A 23,092-nucleotide genomic window follows, 5' to 3' on the forward strand; every position below is an offset into this window, starting at 1 on the left:
ATGTCGATCGCATGACCTTGGGGAGGGTGCGATGGTCATAAGTGCGAGGACAAGCCAGGCAATGAAGTAAATCACGCCCAATTTTATGACCTCTCTCAACACTGGTTGTTAAGCGAATCACGGCAGTTATTAACCGGGCGCTTGCCAGCTGCCTGAATTTCGATCATGTGATCGTGGGGGGGGGATTTTTGCCACGACGGTCGTAAGCGCGAGTGGTGGTTTGTCTGTCACTGTTTCTGGTAGTTTCTGGTAGTTTCAGATAGTCATAACTCGAGGACCTACCTGTGGGCATTTCAGCCGAGGACCGAGAAATGAGAACCGGGGGGGTGTCCCGAGGAGCAGCCCCAAGGTCGCCCCTCCCTCCAAAGCCAACAAAAACCCTAATCCCCAGCCCTCTTTACCCGCAGATACCCGCTACAAGATAAAGGGCCGCACCGTCCTTTACATCCCGATTGAGTCGCACTCCATCAGCGCCGAGGTGGCCCTCAAGGACAAAGCTGTGATTCAACGCCTGGAAAGTGAGTAAGGGGTCTTGGGGGGGTCTGGGCTGGGCGAGTGGGGGGCGCTAAATGGGTCAGAGGAGGAGGAGGAGGCCTGGAGGCTAAAAACTACAAAGAACGGCTGCGGGATTTGGGTTTGGCCAGTCTAAAGAAAAGAAGAAACAGGGGAGACATGATAGCAGAGTTCCAGGATCTGAGGGGCTGCCATAAGTGGCCAGGATTGCTTGCTTGCTTGCTTTTGTCTTCCTTCCTTCCTTCCTTCCTTCCTTCCTTCCTTCCTTCCTTCCTTCCTTCCTTCCTTTTATCTTCTTTCCTCCCACTTAGCTTCCTTCCTCCCTTCCTCTAATCATCCTTCCTTCCTCTTAACTTCTTTCCTCTTGTCTTCCTTCCTTCCTTCCCTTTCTCATTTCCTTCCCTCCTTTCTTTCTCATTTTCTTCTTCCCTTTCTTCCTTCCCTCCTTCCTTCCTTCTCTTTCTCATTTACTTCTTCTCTTCCTGACCTCCGTTCTTTGTCCTTCCTTCCTTCCTTCCTTCCTTCCTTCCTTCCTTCCTTCCTTCCTTCCTTCCTTCCTTCCTTCCTTCCTTCCTCCCTCCCTCCCTCCCTCCCTCCCTCCCTCTCCCTTCTTTCTCCCTCTCTCCCTCCCTCCCTCCCTCTCCCTTCTTTCTTCCTTCCTTCCTTCCTTCCTTCCTTCCTTCCTTCCTTCCTTCCTTCCTTCCTTCCTTCCTTCCTTCCTTTTCTCCTCCCTCCCTCAATATATAGGCCTCCCTCAATATATAGGATATAGACTGGAAGACCTCCAAGGTCCCTTCCAACACTGTGATACTACAGTATGTTCTACATTCTACACCGGCCAGGCCGAAGCTCATCAGGCTGATCCCTGCTGGCTGGGGAATTCTGGGTTGCCTTAAGGTTGCCAAGGTTCGACACACTCCTGCTATAGACCAGGGCAGGACCTAAAGGGGTCACAGTTCCCTCAGGCTGGCTGAGGAATTCTGGGAATAGAAGTCCACAAGTCATCAAAGGGTCATAGTTCCCTCACACTGACTGAGGAATTCTGGGAGTTGAAGTCCCCAAGTCATCAAAGGGTCGTAGTTCCCTCAGGCTGGCTGAGGAATTCTGGGAGTCGAAGTCCACAAGTCATCAAAGGGTTGTAGTTCCTTTACGCTGGCTGAGGAATTCTGGGAGTTGAAGTCCACAAGTGATCAAAGGGTCATAGTTCCCTTACGCTGGCTGAGGAATTCTGGGAGTCGAAGTCCACAAGTCATCAAAGGGTTGTAGTTCCTTTATGCTGGCTGAGGAATTCTGGGAGTCGAAGTCCCCAAGTCATCAAAGGGTCGTAGTTCCCTCAGGCTGGCTGAGGAATTCTGGGAGTCGAAGTCCACAAGTCATCAAAGGGTTGTAGTTCCTTTACGCTGGCTGAGGAATTCTGGGAGTTGAAGTCCACAAGTGATCAAAGGGTCATAGTTCCCTTACGCTGGCTGAGGAATTCTGGGAGTCGAAGTCCACAAGTCATCAAAGGGTTGTAGTTCCTTTATGCTGGCTGAGGAATTCTGGGAGTCGAAGTCCCCAAGTCATCAAAGGGTCGTAGTTCCCTCAGGCTGGCTGAGGAATTCTGGGAGTTGAAGTCCCCAAGTCATCAAAGGGTCGTAGTTCCCTCAGGCTGGCTGAGGAATTCTGGGAGTCGAAGTCCCCAAGTCATCAAAGGGTCGTAGTTCCCTCAGGCTGGCTGAGGAATTCTGGGAGTCGAAGTCCACAAGTCATCAAAGGGTCATAGTTCCCTCACGCTGGCTGAGGAATTCTGGGAGTCGAAGTCCCCAAGTCATCAAAGGGTCGTAGTTCCCTCAGGCTGGCTGAGGAATTCTGGGAGTTGAAGTCCCCAAGTCATCAAAGGGTCGTAGTTCCCTCAGGCTGGCTGAGGAATTCTGGGAGTCGAAGTCCACAAGTCATCAAAGGGCCGTAGTTCCCTCAGGCTGGCTGAGGAATTCTGGGAGTCGAAGTCCACAAGTCATCAAAGGGCCGTAGTTCCCTCAGGCTGGCTGAGGAATTCTGGGAGTCGAAGTCCACAAGTCATCAAAGGGCCAAGTTGGAAGACCCCTGCCGTAGACCTTCACTTGCGGCTACAGGCCGAGAAGGCATCACCTCCCCACCCACCCCTTTCTTCTCCCCCAGCTTCCATGATTCACTGGACGCGGCAGATCAAGGACGTGCTGAGGGCCCAGGAGGCGGTGGAGAGCCGCGAGAGCTCAGGGCCCCTGGAGGAGATCGCCTTCTGGAAGAACCGCTGCACCGACCTGTCAGAGATCAGCAAGCAGCTGTGCCAGAAGGGGGTGAAGGACATCGAGGGCATCCTGATGCTCTCCAAGTCCTCCTACGTGGCCCCCTTCCAGCGCCTCTCCCAGCAGATCCAGGTTCGGGCGGGGGTGGGGGCCACCGGGGCGCCCCTGCAGCGGGGTGAGCAGAGGGCCAGGCCGGAGCTGGGATCGCCCTGGTGGGCTTCAGCCTGGCCCTCTTAGAACGCAGAGCGTGGAACCATAGTCTTGGAAGGGAGCATAGTGTTGGAGGGAAGGAAGGAAGGAAGGAAGGAAGGAAGGAAGGAAGGAAGGAAGGAAGGAAGGAAGGGAGGGATTTATGAGAAATACAGCTGCAAGCTAGCCAATCTTTGCTTGAAAAACGATAGATAGATAGATGGATAGATGGATAGATGGATAGATAGATAGATAGATAGATAGATAGATAGATAGATAGATAGATGATAGATAGATAAATAGATAGATAGATAGATAGATAGATAGATAGATAGATAGATAGGGATAGAAAGATAGACAGAGATAATAGAGATAAGAAACAGAAAAAGAGAGAAAGAGAAAGAGAGAGAGAGAGACAAAGAAGATAGATGATAATAGAGATAAAGAAATGACAGACAAGAAAGAAAAGGGGGAGGAAAAGTATAGATAGATAATAGATAACAGAGATAAGAAAAAAGGAAAAAAGATAGCTAAATAGATGATAATAGAGATAAAAATGAGAGACAAGGAAAAAAGGATAGATTAGAGATAGATAGACAGATAGAGATAGAGATATAGAAAGATAGAGATAATAGAGATAAGAAACAAAGAAAAAGAAAAGAGAGAGAGACAAAGAAGATGACGATGGAGATAAAGAAATGAAAGACAAGAAAGAAAGGAGGGAAAAAGACAGTATAGATAGATAATAAACAGAGATAAGAAAAAAGATAGATAAATAGATGATAATAGAGATAAAAATGAGAGACAAGGAAAGAAGAGGATAGATGATAGAGATAGATAGAGAGAGAGAGAGAGAGAGAGAGAGAGAATCGCATGGCTGGAAGGGGACCTTAGAGGTCCTCTAGTCCAACCCCCTGTTCAAGCAGGAGACCCTCCACCATTCCAGACCGAGGGCTGACCCTTCTCTTCGGAGGGAGGAGTGGGGCACATGCAAAGCCCTTCCTTCCTCTGGTGAATTGTTCTCCCTCTCTCTCTCTCCCTCCCTCCCTCCTTCTCTCCGTCTCTCTGCCGCTGCTTTGCAGGACGGGTCGGAGCAGGCCCAGTCCAACCTCCGCTTCCTGTCCATCCTGAAGGAGCCCTTCCAGGAACTGGCCACTCTGCGCCCCAAAGACATCCCCGAAAAGCTGCCGCATCTCATCAGCCTGGTCCGGATCGTGTGGGTCAACTCCCCCTACTATAACAGCCGAGAGAGGATCACGGCCCTCTTCCGGAAGGTGGGCGGGTTTTCTTATCTTCCCTCCTTTGGTTCTCTCTCTCTCTCTCTCTCTTTCTCTCTCTCTCTCTCTCTCTCTCTCTCTCTCTCTCTTTAAAATATTTTTTAAAAACGTGTAGAGATAGGGAGGGGTGTTGTGTGTGTGTGTGTGTGTGTTTTTGGTCCAAAGACGTTAGCTGGAAGGCTTTGCACGACTCGGCCAGGTTCTCAGAATGCAAATGTGCCAAACAGGAGCAGGTTGATGGATAGAAGGGGATATTGGTGGCTCAGGGTTGACCGTCTGGGCTCCTTGGCGCTCTCCGAGTTGGGACGTTTCCTAACCCACGGAGGTAAAATCATCAGGGCTAGAAGGGAAAGAGATTGGGGGGGAGGAGGAGGACGACTGTGGGGTCCCGAGTGCTCTCTGACCTGGGCGGCTTTCTTGCAGATGTTTCGTGACCCAACTAGGGAACATCATCAGTGCTGGAAAAGGAGGAGGAGGAGGAGGAGGAGGAGGAGGAGGAGGAGGAGGACTGTGGCCTGGAGCTTACAAGCAGCTTCTTATAGAACAGGGGCTCTTTGATCACTTGTGGACTTCATCTCCCAGAATCCCATGCTAGGTGGGGAATTCTGGAAGTCCACTAGTCATTCAAGGGGCCCTCGTTCCCCACTAATTTGAATTGTGATCTCTTTCTTTCTCTTTCTCTCTCCCTTTCTTTCTCTCTCTCTCTCTCTGTCTCTCCCTTTCTCTGCCTTTCTCTCTCCCTCCCTCCCTCTCTCCTTTTCTCCCTCTCTCTCCCTCTCTCTGCCTTTCTCTTTCCCTTTCTCTCTCTCTCTCTCCCTTTCTCTGCCTTTCTCTTTCCCTTTCTCTCTCTCCCTTTCTCTCTCCCTTTCTCTCCCCTCCCCCTTTGTCTCTCTCTCTCTCTCTCTCTCTCTCTCTCTCTCTCTCTCTCTCTCTCTCTCTCTCTCTCTCTCTCTCTCTCTCTCTCTCTCTCTCCTCTCCTCTCCTCTCCTCTCCAGATGAGCAACAAAATCATCCATATGTGTTGCAAAGACATTTCCCTGGACCGGCTTTTTGAAGGCTACATCAACACAACCCGTCAAACGTTGCACAGTTGCATCTCCTGCATGTCTTCCTGGAAGGACTGCTACCAGCAGGCCTCCTACATGCACAATAAGTAAGCATGCTGCGTCAAGGGGCTAGTCCTCAGTGATCGTGATTTGGGCAACTGCTCGGATTTGCCACCGACCGCGGCCTCCCACGGACCCGCGGTCACAATTTTGTGACCTCATTGGTTGATTTCTGCTGCCTTCCCCCCCCCAAAAAAAAGTCAGTTGGGGGAAGCTGGATTCGCTTAACGGCCAGGCGATTCACTTAACGACCGGCTGACTTGCCAACGACTGTGCCAAAATGGTTGTAATGATCCACTCACATGAGGAGTTGCTTTACAACCTTGGCAATTCACAATGGAAATTCCCCACCCCACCCCCGTATGGGGGTCATAAGTGGAGGAGTATTCCTCGCAGCAGTCATTAAGTGTGAAAACCGGGCAGAAGTCACTTTTTTCAGTGCCGTTGTAATTTTGAACAGTCACTAAATGAGCTGTTGTACGTCGAGGACCTACGTGCATTCTTGAGCTTTTTCACCTGCTTTTCTGGACCCCCTGAGTCAAGTATGGGTAAGTCCTCACTTAAACTGTTTAGTCAACAAAGTTACAACGGCACTGGAAAAAAAGTGACTTACGACTGCTTTTCACACCTAACGACCGTTGCGGCACTTCCCATGGTCCCAAGATCAAAATTTGGACGGTCAACAACGGACTCATATTTACGACGGTCATAGAAAAGAGGAAGGAAGGAAGGAGATAGACAAGAGGAAGGAAGGAAGGAAGGAAGGAAGGAAGGAAGGAAGGAAGGAAGGAAGGAAGGAAGGAGAGAAAAGAGGAAGGAAGGAGATAGAAAATAGGAAGGAAGGAGAGAAAAGAGGAAGGAAGGAAGGAGAGAAAAGAGGAAGGAAGGAAAGAGATAAAGAGGAAGGAAGGAAGGAAGAAGGAAGGAAGGAAGGAAGGAAGGAGATAAAGAGGAAGGAAGGAAGGAAGGAAGGAAGGAAGGAAGGAAGGAAGGAGAGAAAAGTGGAAGGAAGGAGATAAAGAGGAAGGAAGGAAGAAGGAAGGAAGGAAGAGGCATGGCAGGGAGGGAGGAGGGAAAATAGAGAGGGAAGAAGAAAGGAATGAAGGGAAGGGAGGAAAGGAGGAAGAAGGAAATAAGGGAGATGGATGGATGGATGGGAAGGAGGGAGGGAGGAAGGAGAAGGAAGGGAAGAAAGGGAGGGAGGAAGGAAGGAAGGAAGACAAAGGATAGGAAGACAGGGGAGGAAGGAAGGAAGGAAGGAAAGAGGCAGAAGAGAGAAAGGGAACACCATCATAAATGGCCATACAAGGAAAGTCATAAAACGGGACAGAACTCATTTAGCAAACGTCTCACTTAGCAGCGGAAATTCTGGAGCTCCGTTGTGGTCGTAAGGCGAGGACTACCCTGTGTTTGAGGAAGCTACGACCCAAACATTCCCCAGCTTTTTTCCCCTCCTTTTTTTTCTTCAAGCCCCTCGGCCAACTCGGCTTTTTCCCCCCCCCCCCCAAATTCCCCGGGGCTTCTCACAACTAGCCGAAGACTCCCTTCGCTCTGGGCTTTCTTTTTTTGTTTCCCTCCCGGTCGCACCGACACACTCTTTGATCGCAATTCTGCCCGGCACCCTTCACCTGTACTTGTTGCTGTTAACGCTCTCGTTAAACTCTCCCGCTTTCTTTTCTCGGCTGTGACCAACTCAAGACGGCCCCCCCACCTGGTTGTGGAAGTGGGTAGCCTCCCAGGAAGTCCTCAGGTTACGACGGTTCACTTAAGGGACCGTTCGAAGTTACACTTTAAAAAAAAAGGAACTTAGGACCGTTTTTCACCCCGGTGGCCGTTGCAGCGTCCCTGTGGTCACCTGATTTACGTTCAGATGCTTGGCCACTGACTCACACTTAGGACGGTCGCAACGTCCCGTGTGTGTGTGTGTTTGTGTGTGTGTGTCGCGTGATCCCATTTTGTGACCTCCTGACAAGCAAAGTCAATGGGGATTTGCTTAACAACCAGGTTACTAACTTAACAACTGCAGTGATTCACTTAACAATGGATATAATATAATGGAATAGAACAGAACAATAGAATAGAATATATGGAACGGAACAGAATGGAATGGAATGGAGTGGAGTGGAGTGGAGTGGAGTGGAGTAGAGTAGAGTAGAGTAGAGTAGAGTAGAACAGAACAGAACAGAACAGAACAGAATAGGATAGAATAGATAGGAAATAGAAGAGAAGAGAACAGAACAACAGAACAGAATAGAATATATGGAATAGAATAGAATAGAATAGAATAGAATAGAATAGAATAGAATAGAATAGAATAGAATAGAATAGAATAGAATAGAATAGAATAGAATAGGAAATAGAAGAGAAGAGAACAGAACAACAGAACAGAATAGAACAGAACAGAATAGAATAGAATAGAATAGAACAGAACAGAACAGAATAGAATAGAATAGAATAGAATAGAATAGAATAGAACAAAATTAGAATAGAATAGAATAGAATAGAATAGAATAGAACAAAATTAGAATAGAATAGAATTAGTTTAGTTTAGTTTAGTTTTAGTTTTATTTAATTTGTATACCGCCCTTCTCCCTAGGGACTCAGGGCGGTTCACAGGGCATATATAAATAACAATACAAAAGTTAAAAAAGATTAAACCAATGCCCAGTTAAAAAACAATAATACAATACTAAGAACAACAATTTAAAACCCATATTCCCCCATCAGGCCAGACCAGCTAATTCAAATAAGTGGGTCTTCAGGCCGCGACGGAAGGTTCGGCGGTCTGATGACATCCGGAGCTCCACCGGCAGTTGGTTCCATAATGCCGGAGCGCCCACAGAGAAGGCCCTCCCCCTGGGGGCCACCAGTCGGCATTCCCTGACCGGAGGCGGAGGGGAGTTGACGCCGGCAGCAGGTGGTCCCCAAGGTATTCCGGACCCATGCCATGTAGGGACTTAAAGACCATAACCAAGACCTTGAACCTCACCCGGAAGACAACTGGTAACCAATGCAGCTCACGGAGCAAAGGTGTAACATGGGAGTACCGGGAAACTCCCAAGACAACTCTCGCGGCCGCATTCTGTACCAGTTGGAGCCTCCGAGTGGTCTTCAAGGGAAGCCCCATGTAGAGAGCATTACAGTAGTCAAGGCGAGAGGTCACGAGCGCATGAGTGACCGTACACAGGGCATCCCGGTCCAGATAGGGCCGCAACTGGCGCACCAGGCGAACCTGGGCGAAAGCCCCCCTAGTCACGGCCACTATATGATCTTCCAGGGTAAGCCGTGAATCTAGGAGGACTCCCAAGTTGCGAGCCCTATCCACGGAATTAGAATAGAATAGAATAGAATTATGGGATAGAATAGAATAGACAGGAAATAGAACAGAACAGAATAGAACACAACAGAACAACAGAACAGAATATAATAGAAAATATGGAATGGAATAGAACAGAACAGAACAGAATAGAATAGAATAATAGAGCTGGCAAACCATGGCTTTTTAAGCAGGGTCCCGATCAGTTCGTGGAATTTGGGGGGGGGAACCCTGCAATTCCTGGCTTCCCCCGTCCTCTTCCAGCCCTGCTGAGGCGACTTTCCTGAGGCTCCGCCTCCTCCCCCCCCCCCACCGCCCACCCGCCCAGCTTCTCCACACTTCAGAAATAATGCAGCCTAATCCATCATTATGATTAGGGATGTCAGGTTTAAGTGGCTGCCTGGTCCTTGACAATTAAGTCTAAGTGTTCCTTGTCTGCTTCAAATTCAAATTAGTGGGGCTGGATCAATATCGAGCAAGATACAAAAAGGCATTTAAGACGGGCGCAAGCGGCAATGCCAGACCCGGATTAGGCTCTTGAGGCTGGTCCCCGGGGTCGGGGTCCTCGGCCTCCTCTGATTAGCCGATTTTCTTCAGAAACCTCTTTGCCACCACGGTAGGGGTGGGGTGGGGGGTGGGGGCAGAAGAAGATGAAGGAGATCAGCAGAGAGAATCAGAATCAGATTCAGCATAGAGCTGGAAAGGGACCTTGGAGGTCTTCTAGTCCAGCCCCTTGCTCAAGCAGGACACCCTGGACCATTTCAGACAGGCAGCTGTCCAATCTTTTCTTAAACACCTCCAGGGATGGAGCCCCCAGAACTTCTGGTGGCAAGTCGTTCCACTGGTAAATTGTTCTCACCATCAGGAAGTTTCTCCTTAGTTCCAGGTTGCTTCTCTCCTTGATGAGTTTCCACCCGTTGCTTCTCGTCCTGCCTTCTGGTGCCTTGGAGAATAGCTTGACTCCCTCTTCTTTAGGGCAGCCCCTGAGATATTGCAGGACTGCCGTGCTCTCACCCCTGGTCCTTCTCTTTGTTAGACTAACAGCATCGCAGAGTGGGAAGGGACCTTGGAGGTCTTGTAGTCCAACCTCCTGCTCAAGCAGGAAGACCGTATAGCTGTCAAATGGCCGTCCGGTCTCTTCCGGTGATGGAGCACTCGCAACTTCTGGAGGCGAGGAGTTCCACCGGTCAATTGTTCTCTTCTAACAGGCTTTCTGGAAAGGGATGGGTCCTGGATCAGACCAGCATCTTTGCCCAGGTGGACGCCTTTGTCCAACGCTGCAAGGACCTCCTGGAGGTAAGTCTGGTGACCATCTCGAGCGGTCCGTGTTAGCTTCCCAGGGTTGACCTTCGGAATGATCTACGCCCGCTTGCATCGTTGGCGCCCAGTTTTCCGCAGCGCAGGCTGGATTGGCTGGATTGAGGGATCTCCAGCTGGGCGGACAGGCGTCTCTGCTCCTGCCTCTTTTCCCGTCATTCTCTGGGCAGGGGTGGACCCAACTGAATCCGTGTCCAAGAGAGTAGACCCAAATGAAGATGGTGATCGTGGCCGCTTCCATTCTCCTGATAGGTCTGCGATAGCCAACAGCACTTTGCCCGCTGGGAAGATGGCAAACAGACCCCACTGCCTTGTTTCTTCGGTCAACAAGGCCCTCAGATGACCCGAAGCATGTTGGAGATTGAGGAGACCTTCAATAAATATCTCAACAACCTCCGGAATGTGAAAGGAGGGATTCTGGATGTGAAGAACACGACCTGGCATGAAGACTTCAACCGGTGAGAGGGCCCACTTGAATGAGAGAAGACGGGTCTTCCTGCGGGGCTGGAGTGTGGGGAACGTGCGCAATGGAGGTCCATCAAGAGCTCCAGATGGCTTACAACAGCTTCTTCTCCCTTCTTCTTGCGCCGCCAGCTTCCGCGCAGGAGTCAAAGACCTGGAAGTCATGACCCAGAACTTGATGACTTCGGCCTTCGAGACGGTGAAGGACGTAGAACATGGGGTGGAGATTCAAGACATCTTCCAACATCTGTCATCCCGAGAGGTAAAGCTGGGCCAAGAAGTCTCCCTTGGCTGATCTGGGAAGATGGGGAGCAGCTAAGAGGAGAGAGAAAGACCAGGCTTCCAAGAAATATGCGTCTCAATACTAAAGTGGCATCTGGTGGACCTGTGGTCCAACTTTCTTAGCGAGCAGAAGAACGGCTTGGACCCGAGACGGTCTTTAAGTCTACTGAACGATGCTTGGAAAGGTTGAAGCAACTTGAGAACGGGTAGACTTCAACTCCCCGAATTCGGAATTTGAGGAGTTGAAGACCGCCCATCCTCAGGTTGCTGGGGTTGAGCTTAGAAGGTCTTAGCACAGCCTTTCCCTTACGTGGACTTCCAACTCCCAGCACCCCTTGCCCTTAGCTAGGTTGACCTGGAAGGGAATTCTGGGATCTTGGAAGGGATCTTAGGTCCAACGAAAGCAACCGACCTCCTAGGTTGTGACGCGCACATGAGCAGAAGAGAGAAGTGAGGAACACGGTGGTAGAAACTAGAAGAAACTTCTCAAAGGCGATCGCTTGACGATGGGTGGACTTCAACTCGCATCTTCAGCTTGCCCAGTCTCAAAAATTCCAAGTTCAAGGGAGTTGGGGAGATGCAGGAGGCCCTAATAAGAGAACGGAATCACAGAGCTGGGAGGGACCTTGTAGGTCTTCCTTGACCCAACCAGTGTCTTCTCCTTGCTTCAGGCCATCAAGCGCACCTTCGACAAGAAGACAGTTGACGTTTTCATGCTCTTCAACAGAGAGCTCTCTCTGGTCAACAAGGAATTGAGCAAGAAGATTCCTTTCCTCACCCCATACATGTGCCACTACTCAGGCATGGCCCACTGGATGCGTGCGCTCCGGCGCCGTGTGGACAGACCCATGCAGGTAGGGCTTGACGGCTTCAAAGACCGGGCTGAAGGCATCTGCCCTAGCTTCCCGGCATGGCTTCTCCTAAGCTCCGGGCTCAAGTTGGGTGGAGACCCAAGACGATGGCGAAGGTGTTTTACAGGCAGTCCTTGGCTTACGATGACCGCGGGGGACCAGGGTTCCCCTTGCTCAACAAGGCGGTTGTTCAGCCACGCCCGATCTTGCAATCTTTTTTTTTTTTTTGGCCACAGTAGAGGTAGTTAACGACAGTCGCAACTTACTGTTCTGTCCCCTTTTATTCTTCACAGCCCTGAGTCAGTGTCCAAGGCAAACAAACACAGTCCACGGAAACTCAATCCTCAACACGAACGGTGGCCTTGGGCAACCCGCACCTCCCACACCTCTCCTTTTATAAGTCAGCCCAGGCGTGGCTTCCCAATGCCTTCCCCTTTGCCTTTGGAGCCACCCCGTTGCATTCCTCTGTCCTACTCGCTTCTCTTGCCGGCGCCTTCGTGCAGCCTGGATTTCTCCCAGCTGTGCTTCGTCGCTGTTCAACTCAGGCTCCCAGCACAGTTGTGTCTCAGCCTGAGCGGGAGTAGAGGGGCCGGGCTCCTCATCCAACTGTGAGTCTTGGAGCTCCTCAGAGCCTTCCTCTGACTCTGATGTCACTCCACGCCCCTCCTCCTCCTCCTCCTCCTCCTCCTCCTCCTCCTCCTCCTCGGACTCAGCTGCCGGATCCACTGGCTGGCGAGGAATCAACAACAACACTTACAACAGTTCATTTCCTGACCGTTCGAACTTACAACGGCCCGGAAAAAGAGCGACTGACGACCCTTTTTTTTCGCCCAGTCGCCGCAGCATCCCCGTGATCACGAAATCAAAATTCAGAGGCTTGGCAGACCGGCGTGTACTTTACGACGACTTGCCCCGTCCCCCTTTGGCCGACCTTCTGACGAGCAAACTCAACGGGGGACGCCGGTTTCCCCTCAACAGCCGTGTGACCGACTTAACAACCGCAACGGCTCCCTTAACCACGGTGGCAAGGAAGGCCATCAAATGGGGGAGAAACCCACTTAAGGAAATGCCTCGCTTAGCGACGGAAATGCCCCCCCTTTGTGGTCGTAAAGTTGAGGACGACTTTGTAAATAAGGTGGTCGCTTCCTGGCGCGCTGCGCACTAAACCGGGTGGAAAATCCCTCTTTGTGTTTCAAAACAGCAACAACAAAACGACACAACCCGCCACTTCGGTCTTGAATTAGGGCCAACCGCGCCTGTCCACTCTTCGTTTCTTTTCTTTTTTGAATCTGCTTTTTGGCTATTTACCTCAGTAACGTCCTCCTTCTCCAGTTCCTTTCAGCAGCTTTAATTATAGGCTGTCAATCAAACACAATTTTCCCCCCCCCCCTCCACACACACACACACACACACACACACACACACACCTCCTCCTCTCCCGGTACCCACTCGAAAATTGAAATAGACAAATCGGCGAAAAGCGAATTCCCCCCCCCCTCAGCAACGGGCTGTTTTTCTGCCCGCGCTCGCTGGCGCATTCCTGCACGGCCAAAGACTGGCTTTGCCGGATCTTGAAATGCAGCTAGTCCTCAATTCAACGGCCACAATTGAGCCCCAGGTTTCCGTCGCTTAAGCGAGACGTGGGTGAAGAGAGTTTCGCCCCGTTTTCTTACGGCCTTTCTTGCCCCGGTGGTTTGGAATAGAACACAGCTGGAAGGGACCTCGGAGGTCTTCTAGTCCAGCCCCCTCGCTCGAGCAGGAGGACGAGGTGAAGGGAGTCCCCTGAAGGTTGTTGAGTCAGCAACACGGCTGTGGTTGTTGTTGACTTTGCTTCTCGGGAGGTTCCAAAAGGGGATCAGATGACCCCGGGACGCTGCAACCGTCATAAATGCAGGCAAGTCCCCAACTTAACCACAGTCTTGCTTAGGGACCGTCCGAAGTTACAACAGCAGTGAAAAAAAGCGACCGTTTTTCACACTTACGACCGTTGCAGCCTTCCCCCCTGCGGTCACATGATCAAAATTCAGACGCTCGGCAGAGCGACTCGTACTTACGACGGTGGTGGTGTCCCTTTTGCAAGCTTTGGGTGCTGTCTAACCCAGTGAACTTCAGTGGTGAAAAAAAGGAAGCTTCTACATTTAGGCAAGCAAAACCAAATGCACAGGGATGGGATAGGTAGGTAAGCCTTCGTTGTCGTTTTTTTTTACTGTGAGCACCACGGCACACATGAAAAATGAAATTTCGCTGCTTGCTCTCAAAGCGTTCACATACACAACACACATTTAACCATACTTTATACAACATGTATATAGACCTAAGGGACGCGGTGGCTCAGTGGGTTAGGACGCTGAGCTTGTCGATCAGAAGGTCGGCAGTTGGGCGGGTCGAATCCCGAGTGCCACGTAGCAGAGCGAGCGCCTGTTACTCGTCCCAGCTTCTGCCAACCTAGCAGTTCGAAAGCACGTAAAAATGCAAGTAGAAAAATAGGGACCACTCCGGTGGGAAGGTAACAGCGTTCCGTGCGCCTTTGGCATCTAGTCATGCCGGCCACATGACCACGGAGACGTCCTCTGACAAGCGCTGGCTCTTCGGCTTTGAAACGGAGATGAGCACCGGCCCCTAGAGTCGGAAACGACTAGCACGCATGTGCAGGGGAACCTTTACCTACCCCCTTACATATAAGTAACATCTAAATGTTAATCCCTGTCCATCTTAAATACATAGATTAGATTAGATTACATATTGTTGTTGTTGTTGTTAGTTGCGAAGTCGTGTCCGATCCATCACAACCCCACAGACAACGATCCTCCAGGCCTTCCTGTCCTCTACCATCTTCTGGAGTCCATTTAGGCTCATGCCTACTGCTTCAGTGACTCCATCCAGCCACCTCCTTCTCTGTCGTCCCCTTCTTCTCTTACCCTCAACCTTTCCCAGCATGAGGCTCTCCTCCAGTGAATCCTTCCTTCTCATTAGGTTGCCAAAGGATTTGAGTTTTAGCTTCAGGATCTGGCCTTCTAAAGAGCAGTCAGGGTTGATCTCCTCTAGGACTGACCGGTTTGATCGCCTTGCAGTCCAAGGGACTCGCAGGAGTCTTCTCCAGCACCAGAGTTCAAAGGCCTCAATTCTTTGGCGCTCGGCCTTTCTTATGGTCCAACGTTCACTGCCATACATTGCAACTGGGAAGACCGTAGCCTTGACTATACGCACTTTTGTTGACAGGGTGATGTCTCTGCTTTTTAGTGTGCTGTCTAGATTTGCCATGGCTTTCCTCCCCAGGAGCAAGCATCTTTTAATTTCTTGGCTACAGTCTCCATCTGCGGTGATCTTGGAGCCCAGGAAAATAAAATCTGTCACTACCTCCATTTCTTCCCCATCTATTTGCCAGGAATTGAGAGGGCCAGATGCCATGATCTTGGTTTTCTTAATGTTTAGTTTCAACCCAAGTTTTGCACTCTCCTTCTTCACCTGCAACAAGAGGCTCTTTAGTTCTTCTTCACTTTCTGCCATTAGAGGCAGATTACATATAATGGCAGATTACATATAAGTAACATCTAAATGTTAATCCTTGTCACCCTCCCGCTTCCTCGCCCCTCGCCAGCTCTGACGAAGCGAGCCCCCTCGCTAAGCGGGCCGGCACACGGCAACTGACTCAACCACGCTAACGACAGCTGGTTTTTCCGAAAACATTCCTTCCTTTTTATCTTGGCACCGACAATTGGCAACCCGTTTTCTAGGTGGCATGTGTTGTTTTCTTCATTACGCCCACCCGAACGGGTCTTAAAACGGGCAACGGGGGGTTTATTTTGCAATTTCCTGCCGACCGAGCCGAGGACGAGGTGAGGAAAAGACTTTGGGGAGTGGAACATGGGAGTTCTGGGTGGGAGGGGGCAGGGAACCATGGGCTCCGGCTGGCTTGGGTAGTCCCCGACCGGGTGCAGGAAGACCGTGGACATCGCTGTTAGGATTCTGTGCACACAGCCACGGCCGCTGTTTTCAGCTGCGTGGTATCCGTGAGAAATTGCACGTGGTCCTCCACTTACGACCGCTTGCTCGGTGACCGTTCTGAGTTACGACGGCACTGAAAAAGGCAACTTAAGACTATTTTTCAATTACGGCCATTGCAGCATTCCCCCCCCCATGGTCACGTGATCAAAAATTCAGATGCTTGGCAACTGACTCGTATTTATGACGGTCGCAGCGGGGGGACGGTCACGTGGGTCCCCTTTTAGTGACCTCCCGACAAGCAAAGTCAACGGGGGAAGCCGGATCTGCTTAACGACCATGTTACTAATTTAATGACTGCAGCAATTCGCTTAACAAAGAGCAGCAGGGAAGGTCGTAAGATGGGGACCACACTCGCTGCACTTTCTCGCCCGGCAACAGAAATTTTAGGATCGATTATTCTGGTCGTAAATTGAGGACTCCCTGTAATTGAGGCCTTGTTTCTCATTCCAGCCTCTCCCGATAACAATTGGCATGCAAAAGTTTTTACCCGCTTGGCAAGAAACAGTATTTTGGGTAGGGCTCGGCTTACAACCACAGCTCAACCCAAAATTTCCGTTTGCTAAGCAAGACGGTTGTTAAACGAGTCTCTCCCCATTTTACCACCTTCTTTGCCACAGTTGTTAAACGAACCGTTGCGGCCGCCAAGTTAGTAAACCCGGTTGTGAAGTGAACCCGGCTTCCCAAACGGACGTTGCTTGTCGGAAGGTCGCCAGAAGGGGATCACGTGACACCCCCCGGGACGCTGCGACCGTCATAAATACGAGTGGGTTGCCAAGCACCTCAGTTTTAATCAGCTGATCGCAGGGAGGCTGCAACGGTCGGGGGGTGAAACGGTCACGAGTCCCTTTTTTCAGCACATGAATGGTCGTAAGCCGAGGACTGCCCACGCATAAGAATCTAGTCAATCAACAGTTGGGGCATGGGCAGTAGAGAAGGATCGAGGGAATTTAAGGGAGGCTGGACTTGGATCCCTTTTGGCAACGCAAGGACTCTGCGCTGATGACGCATTTAAGCTCTGCCTGCCCCGCTCTCCTACGGTCCCTTTCTCTTTCCCTTTGGCCAGTGTCTCACCAAAGCCCACTTCATCCCTCACATTGGGACCGGAGAAGAGAGCTTCCAGACCTACCAGCTTCTGGTGCAGGCCATGGATGAGATCGAGAGGAAGACCTTTCACGAGTGGACCCAAGGCTTGGACAAGGACAGCCTGAAGCGCCTGGACACCCCTCTGCTCATCCCAAGTGCCGAGATGCCGGGAATGCTGGACATCAATTTTGACAAGTGAGGGAGAGGCGCGGGAAAAACCGGGGAGGGCCTTGTGGCCCTGGCGTTCCACCACCGTCTCATGTGGCCTTCCTTCTTCCTTCTCCTCCTTCTCCTCCTCCTTCTTCCTTCCCCTTCTTCTCCTTCTCCTTCGTCCTTCTCCTCCTCCTCCTGCTTCTCCTTCTCCTTCCTTCTCCTCTTCCTTCTGCTTCTCCTCCTCCTCCTCTTTCTCCTTCTCCTTCCTTCTCTTCCTCCTTCTCCTCTTTCCTTCCTCCTCTTCCTCCTCCTCTTCCTCCTCCTCTTTCTCCTTCTCCTTCCTTCTCTTCCTCCTTCTCCTCTTTCCTTCCTTCTCTTCCTCCTCCTCCTCTTCCTCCTCCTCCTCCTCTTCCTTCTTTCTGCTTCTCCTCCTCCTCCTTCCTTCTCTTCCTCCTCCTCCTCCCTTCTCTTCCTCCTCCTCCTCCTCCTCCTCCAGGCACTTGCTGAAATTATTTGTGGAAATCCACTATTGGGAGAGGGTGCTGTTTGAGATCCCCCATTACGTGGTCGAGGTGTACGAACGGAAGGAAGACCTGAGGAACCTAAGGGAGAACCTCCTCCTGGTGGCCCGAGACTACAACAGGTTAGTAGCCCTGGGGCCCGTCAGGTCGGAAAGCTCCTCGCGACCCTGCTTTCTCCTCTGGGGTCTGTTGTGGTTAGCTGTGAAGTCGCGTCCGACCCCTCGCGACCCCATGGACCACGTTCCTCCAGGCCTTCCTGTCCTCTGCCATCTTCTGGAGTCCATTTACGCTCAAGATAGATGATAGATAGATACATATATAGATACATAAAATGGAAGATGGATGGATGGATACATAGATAGATAGATAGATAGATAGATAGATAGATAGATAGATAGATAGATAGATAGAAAAAGACACATAGGTAGATGGAGAGATGATGGATGGATCCCAAGTCCGATAAAGACTCTGCCGTTGTCCTCTGCTCACGCGGGGGAGCAGAAGGTCTTCTTCTGCAGGAGAAGACACTTCGCTCGACTTCCTGAGATGCGTCCTGTGGAGGTGTGTGCTTGGCAAGGAGGATCCCTGTTTTTTGTTTTCTTTCTCGAGTGCCACGATGGGGACGTGTGTGTGTGTGTGTGTGTCGTGGGCTCCGCCGAGGAAGCATGCTTTGCAACGAGCTTTCTCTTGGCAGCTGTATTCTTGTCATGACACACGTGTGTGGAGCTGGTCTTTTGTGCCTGCTTGATTTTCTCCTCGGAAATTAATTAGGGACCAGGTGGGTGGTTGGGGGGGGTGAGGGAGGGAGGCAGTAGGGCAGGAGGAAGGGGGCTGTTTACAGCTGTTGCTCAGGGGGGATTGAAACAGGCCTAGTGCGTTAGGACTACTGTGACCATCATCCATATCCCACATCGGTTGGGGGTAATGGGTTTGTAGTCCCACATGCCACCTGGGCAGGGAAGATCGGGGGGGGGGGTTTCTAGGACAGGGCTTCTCAGTGTTGGGCACGTTAAAGACATTTGGATTTCATCTCCCAGAATTCCACGCTTAAGATAAGTGGACTTCATCTCCCAGAATTCCACATGTGGACTTCATCTCCCAGAATTCCACGCTTAAGATGGGTGGACTTCATCTCCCAGAATTACATGCTTAAAATAAGTGGACTTCATCTCCCAGAATTCCACGTTTGAGATAAGTGGACTTCATCTCCCAAAATTCCACACATGGACTTCATCTCCCAGAATTCCATGCTTAAGATGGGTGGACTTCATCTCCCAGAATTCCATGCTTAAAATAAGTGGACTTCATCCCCCAGAATTCCACACTTAAGTGGACTTCATCTCCCAGAATTCCACGCTTGAGATAAGTGGACTTCATCTCCCAGAATTCCACGCTTGAGATAAGTGGACTTCATCTCCCAGAATTCCACGCTTAACATGAGTGGAATTCATCCCCCAGAATTCCACACTTAACTGGACTTCATCTCCCAGAATTCCACGCTTAAGATAAGTGGACTTCATCTCCCAGAATTACATGTGGACTTCATCTCCCAGAATTCCACGCTTGAGATAAGTGGACTTCATCTCCCAGAATTCCACGCTTAACATGAGTGGACTTCATCCCCCAGAATTCCACACTTAAGTGGACTTCATCTCCCAGAATTCCACGCTTGAGATAAGTGGACTTCATCTCCCAGAATTACATGTGGACTTCATCTCCCAGAATTCCACGCTTAACATGAGTGGACTTCAACCATGCTGGCTGGGGAATTCTGGGAGTTGCAACCTTGCTTTGAAGATCCGTTACTGAAGGACCCTCGCGGGACTTTAAGGGTTTGGGGCTGGGCAAAATTTTCCAGGTTTTCCTTAAGGAACCCAAAGCTTCTCAGAGGCTGAGCAATCTACACTAGTCTCTCTGGCCAGATGCAGGGATGGGAGCGAATTATGGGAACGAGGAACATCTGGAGGAAGGCCAGCTGCTACTTATTGTATTTTGATGGCAAGGCCTGGAACCCCTCACAATTTGGCTCCTTTCCCTCTTGGGGAAGGAGAAGCTGGATCTTAACACCTTCCACCCTTGGTTGGGTGCACAGGATCATCAGCATGCTGTCCACGGAGGAGAGGGGCCTTTTCCGGGAACGCATCCGCTACCTGGACCGGAAGATCCAACCTGGCCTCAAGAAGCTCCACTGGTCCCTCAAGGGGGCCAGCACGGTCTTCATCTCCGAGTGTCGTCTGCATGCCAGCAAGGTCAGGATGTGGGCTCCTTCGCTCCCGGGGACCAGGATGTCTTGCGAGACACACAAAAAAAATGAGGATTGACATCCCAAGACCCACAACTCACTTGGCAGCAGATTTGCCCCCCTCCCAGCTGCTTTGTCCACTCAGTACAGGGGGGCTGTGAAAGATGGAGGACACCAGGATAGCGTTTCCCTCCTTCGGAGGTTCTGCTCCAGCCAGGAGTTCCTTGCTCCCCTTATTGTGGAAATTATGGCATTAGCCTTTCCTTGCCTATCCTCATGTAGCCTTCACCTCTGCCTTGGTTGCCCTCTTTGCCACCTCTGAGGTCAAAGCCATCTCCTGCTCCTCTGACCATGTCCTCCAGGACAGAGCAGCTGCTCTTGAGATACCTTCAGGTCTCTTGGGCCAGCCACGTCTTCTCCTCTTGCCATTCCGAGCGTGGTCCTCCAATGCCCGCTAGAACCACCTCTTCCCAACATCTGCGGCTCTTCTTCCATCTTCTCTCCTGATGTCCTCCATCGCTCTTCCCACAGGTCCAGAACACTGTGAATGAATACAAAGCAGCCACCTTGGCCATTGCTCGCCGGGCTCAGCAGATGAGCGAGGCTCTCTTGGTCCGGATCACTGGTAAGCGGGTCTACAACGACCTGGAGTTTGAGGAGGACCAGAAAGACCACCGGGAGCTGGTGCAGAAGAAGCTGGTCACCTTCCACGAAGACAGCATTGCTATCATGCGGCAGACGTATGAGGTCTTCAAGAACGATGGGCCCGAGGTGAGGAGGACCAGCAAGTATCTTTTGGCAAGGGAAAAATTCATGAGCTGCGTGCTTGAAGGACACTGAGCTGAACCCGTGTGATTCTTCTTCTTCTTCTTCTTCTTCTTCTTCTTCTTCTTCTTCTTCTTCTTCTTCTCCTCCTCCTCCTCCTCCTCCTCCTCCTTCTCCTCCTCCTCCTCCTTCTCCTTCTCCTCCTCCTCCTCCTTCTCCTTCTCCTTCTTCTCCTTCTCCTTCTTCTTCTTTTCCTTCTCCTCCACCTCCTCCCATTGTTCTTTGATGCTGTTGTAGTGTGTCTTTGATGCTGTCTCTCCATCTTCTTTTGGGTCTGCCTCGTTGTTCTTTAGCTTTCTCATCTTCTTTGCATATCTCCAACTGAAAATTGGTGCCCAGAGATGCCTTGAAATGGCTTCAGTGAAGGCCTGTCATGGTTGGAGGGTCTACATTGTCCATTGATCTGGTGATGTCCAGCGACCACCCTTGCTATGGATCTTGAAGGTCCATTTAGGATCCTGGGGAAGGCTTTCTTCTCCCTCGTCTCAAGGGGCTGATACGGGCCCTCTTCTGCCAATTCCCAGTGGACTTTTTCTGATGCCAACCCATCCCCTCTTCCCCAACTCTTCTCCATCAGGTCCAGCAGTACTGGTTCAACTACACGGTCAGGATGAACCGGATGATGGAGGACGCCCTGCGGCTGAACGTCAAGTGGTCCCTGATGGAGCTCTCCAAGGCCATCAACGGTGACGGCAAGACCAGCCCCAACCCTCTCTTCAGGGTGAAGGTCATTCTGCAGGACAATTCTCCCGGGCAGACTCCCCAGGTGAGCCGTGGAGGTCTTCTCACTTCTGAGAGCGACTTTTCTCCTCCTGAGGTGAGAACGTGAAGATGAATATTAGATCTCTGCTTGTTCCAGGATCAAAGGACAATGGGACATGCCAAGCTCCTTTGAATGGTCTTTCACCAAGTACCTGAAAACAGGTCCACCTTTTGAGCTTGCGGCCCTGTCCTCAGCAGAGTTGTGGGTCTGGGACCCCAAAGTTAATTGATTTTTTTCCCCTTCTTCCTGGCCTAGCCTTGTTTCGCGGTAGACCTTGAGGTCTCCTTGTTGATCCTTGTTGACTCCCTGGCTGGTTTCTGCTCTCCTAGGTGGCCTTCTCCCCCTCACTTCTCCAGCTGGCGAGCATGGTCAATGACATCAGCACCCATCTGATCTCCAGCATTACTGTCTTCCGGCATCTTCCTGAGATCCTTGTCCGGCGCAAGTTTGCCCACGAACCCATTTCTGTCCTTGTGGGTAAGGCAGCCTCCTTGGCTGGGACGCTTGTCCCCATCCCCCCAAGGTCTATTGAGGACCCCAGAGACAGGATCCCAGAGACATGTCTCTGTATGCGTGGATTCTTGTCAATTTCTTCCTGCCCAGATTAGATGAATGCAATCGCCCATCTCAGTTCAGTCTTGAATGAAGCTAGGTGCAAAAGTAGAGGTTCCTCACACTAAGAGACCAGTTGTGGATCATAACTGGGAGCTTCAGCTGTTGCAGAAGGCTGTGGCCAAGCAGTTATGGAGATAACACCTCTGCTTTGTCAACCAAACTAGGTATCAGTAGGGTTCCAGGTGCAATTCAAGGTGCTGGTCCTCACCTCCAAAGCCCAACAAGGCAAAGAGGCCTAGTGATGGTTTGAGGCACCATCTCACTTGCGGTTCCTCCCATTCCACAACACTAGAGTTGGGATGCTCCAGGTCCATTGCTTTCTGTTGGCGAACTTCCTGCAGACTCTTCTCCGTACCAGAGTTAAGTTGAGTGATTCCTTTGTTGGAACATGAACAACTTCTGCTGGGTTCCTTCAAGGTGCCCTGTTAGGATCTCCCCAAGTCCTGCTGACTGTTGGTTATTGGTGAAGAGTTTTAGGAAGTTCTGGGAAACTTATGTTTTGCTTGTTTCTCAGAGCGGGATGAAGACATCAAGAAAATTCAGACTCAGATCATCAACGGCATGCAGAACAATGCCGCCCTCCTCCAGGGCTACCTGAAGACCTGGGACGTCTACCGGGAGATTTGGGAAGTCAACAAAGATGCCTTTATCAACCGCTACCGGCATCTCAACCCACTGGTCTCATCCTTCGACGCTGATACTGCTCGGTAAGGTTGTTCTCAAGCTATGGGGCGGAGGAAATTGACAACCCGCCCTGTTGACACCAACCTAGAGGTGCCTTGAAGGGTTTAGGAGAACCTCAACAGACCTCCTTGATGTATTCCAATTCTCCTTGAAACCCATCCTTTTTAGTAGCCACCATCCGTTATGAATCCTACGAGGCATTTGCTCAGATCAAGGCCCATGCTAATCCCGCATTTGTTTTCCATGGCAACTTAGCAGATGCCTCTGGAGACCTCACAGCAGGAGATGGTGTTCCCCCCCTCCTGCCAAAATCCGCCCGCCCCGCCCCCCCAGTCATTGGAGGCATCTTCCCCCTACTTTGCAGGTAGCATGGTGTCTTCTTGAGGCCTACAAGCCTTTGACAGATCTGTCCCCCGGGAATGGATCCATTTCCCCCCCCCCCAGGTTGGTGGCCATCCACACGTTGAGTAATAAATCCCCACAAGTTAATTACCCGCTCTGTGAAGAGGTACTTTATCTCTTGTAAATCTCCTTTAAGCCAGCTCCATTGAGCAATTAGATTCTTGAAGCCTTTTTCGGCTGGAGGACGCTAATAGTGTGCTTGTGTGTGAGGAGACCTTTCAG

General features: G+C 50.8%; 1 protein-coding gene across 1 annotated transcript in view; it reads left to right on the top strand.

Moving 5' to 3' along the window:
• LOC308677862 (dynein axonemal heavy chain 2-like) overlaps positions 1-23,092 on the top strand; it is a gene marked incomplete at both ends in the record, with an annotated part of 121,978 nt that overhangs the window by 16,462 nt on the left and 82,424 nt on the right. Inside the window, 15 exons of the mRNA XM_081344562.1 lie at positions 408-518; positions 2,671-2,909; positions 4,049-4,240; positions 5,239-5,396; positions 9,874-9,961; positions 10,235-10,440; positions 10,577-10,706; positions 11,398-11,580; positions 16,646-16,860; positions 17,315-17,461; positions 19,432-19,588; positions 20,113-20,352; positions 20,984-21,172; positions 21,499-21,646; positions 22,299-22,491. Coding sequence (XP_081200688.1) covers positions 408-518; positions 2,671-2,909; positions 4,049-4,240; positions 5,239-5,396; positions 9,874-9,961; positions 10,235-10,440; positions 10,577-10,706; positions 11,398-11,580; positions 16,646-16,860; positions 17,315-17,461; positions 19,432-19,588; positions 20,113-20,352; positions 20,984-21,172; positions 21,499-21,646; positions 22,299-22,491 — 2,596 coding nt within the window. The remainder of the gene's footprint in view (positions 1-407; positions 519-2,670; positions 2,910-4,048; positions 4,241-5,238; positions 5,397-9,873; positions 9,962-10,234; positions 10,441-10,576; positions 10,707-11,397; positions 11,581-16,645; positions 16,861-17,314; positions 17,462-19,431; positions 19,589-20,112; positions 20,353-20,983; positions 21,173-21,498; positions 21,647-22,298; positions 22,492-23,092) is intronic.

Source organism: Vipera berus, assembly GCF_964194415.1.
Source record: "Vipera berus genome assembly, chromosome: Z".
Lineage (NCBI taxonomy): Eukaryota > Metazoa > Chordata > Lepidosauria > Squamata > Viperidae > Vipera > Vipera berus.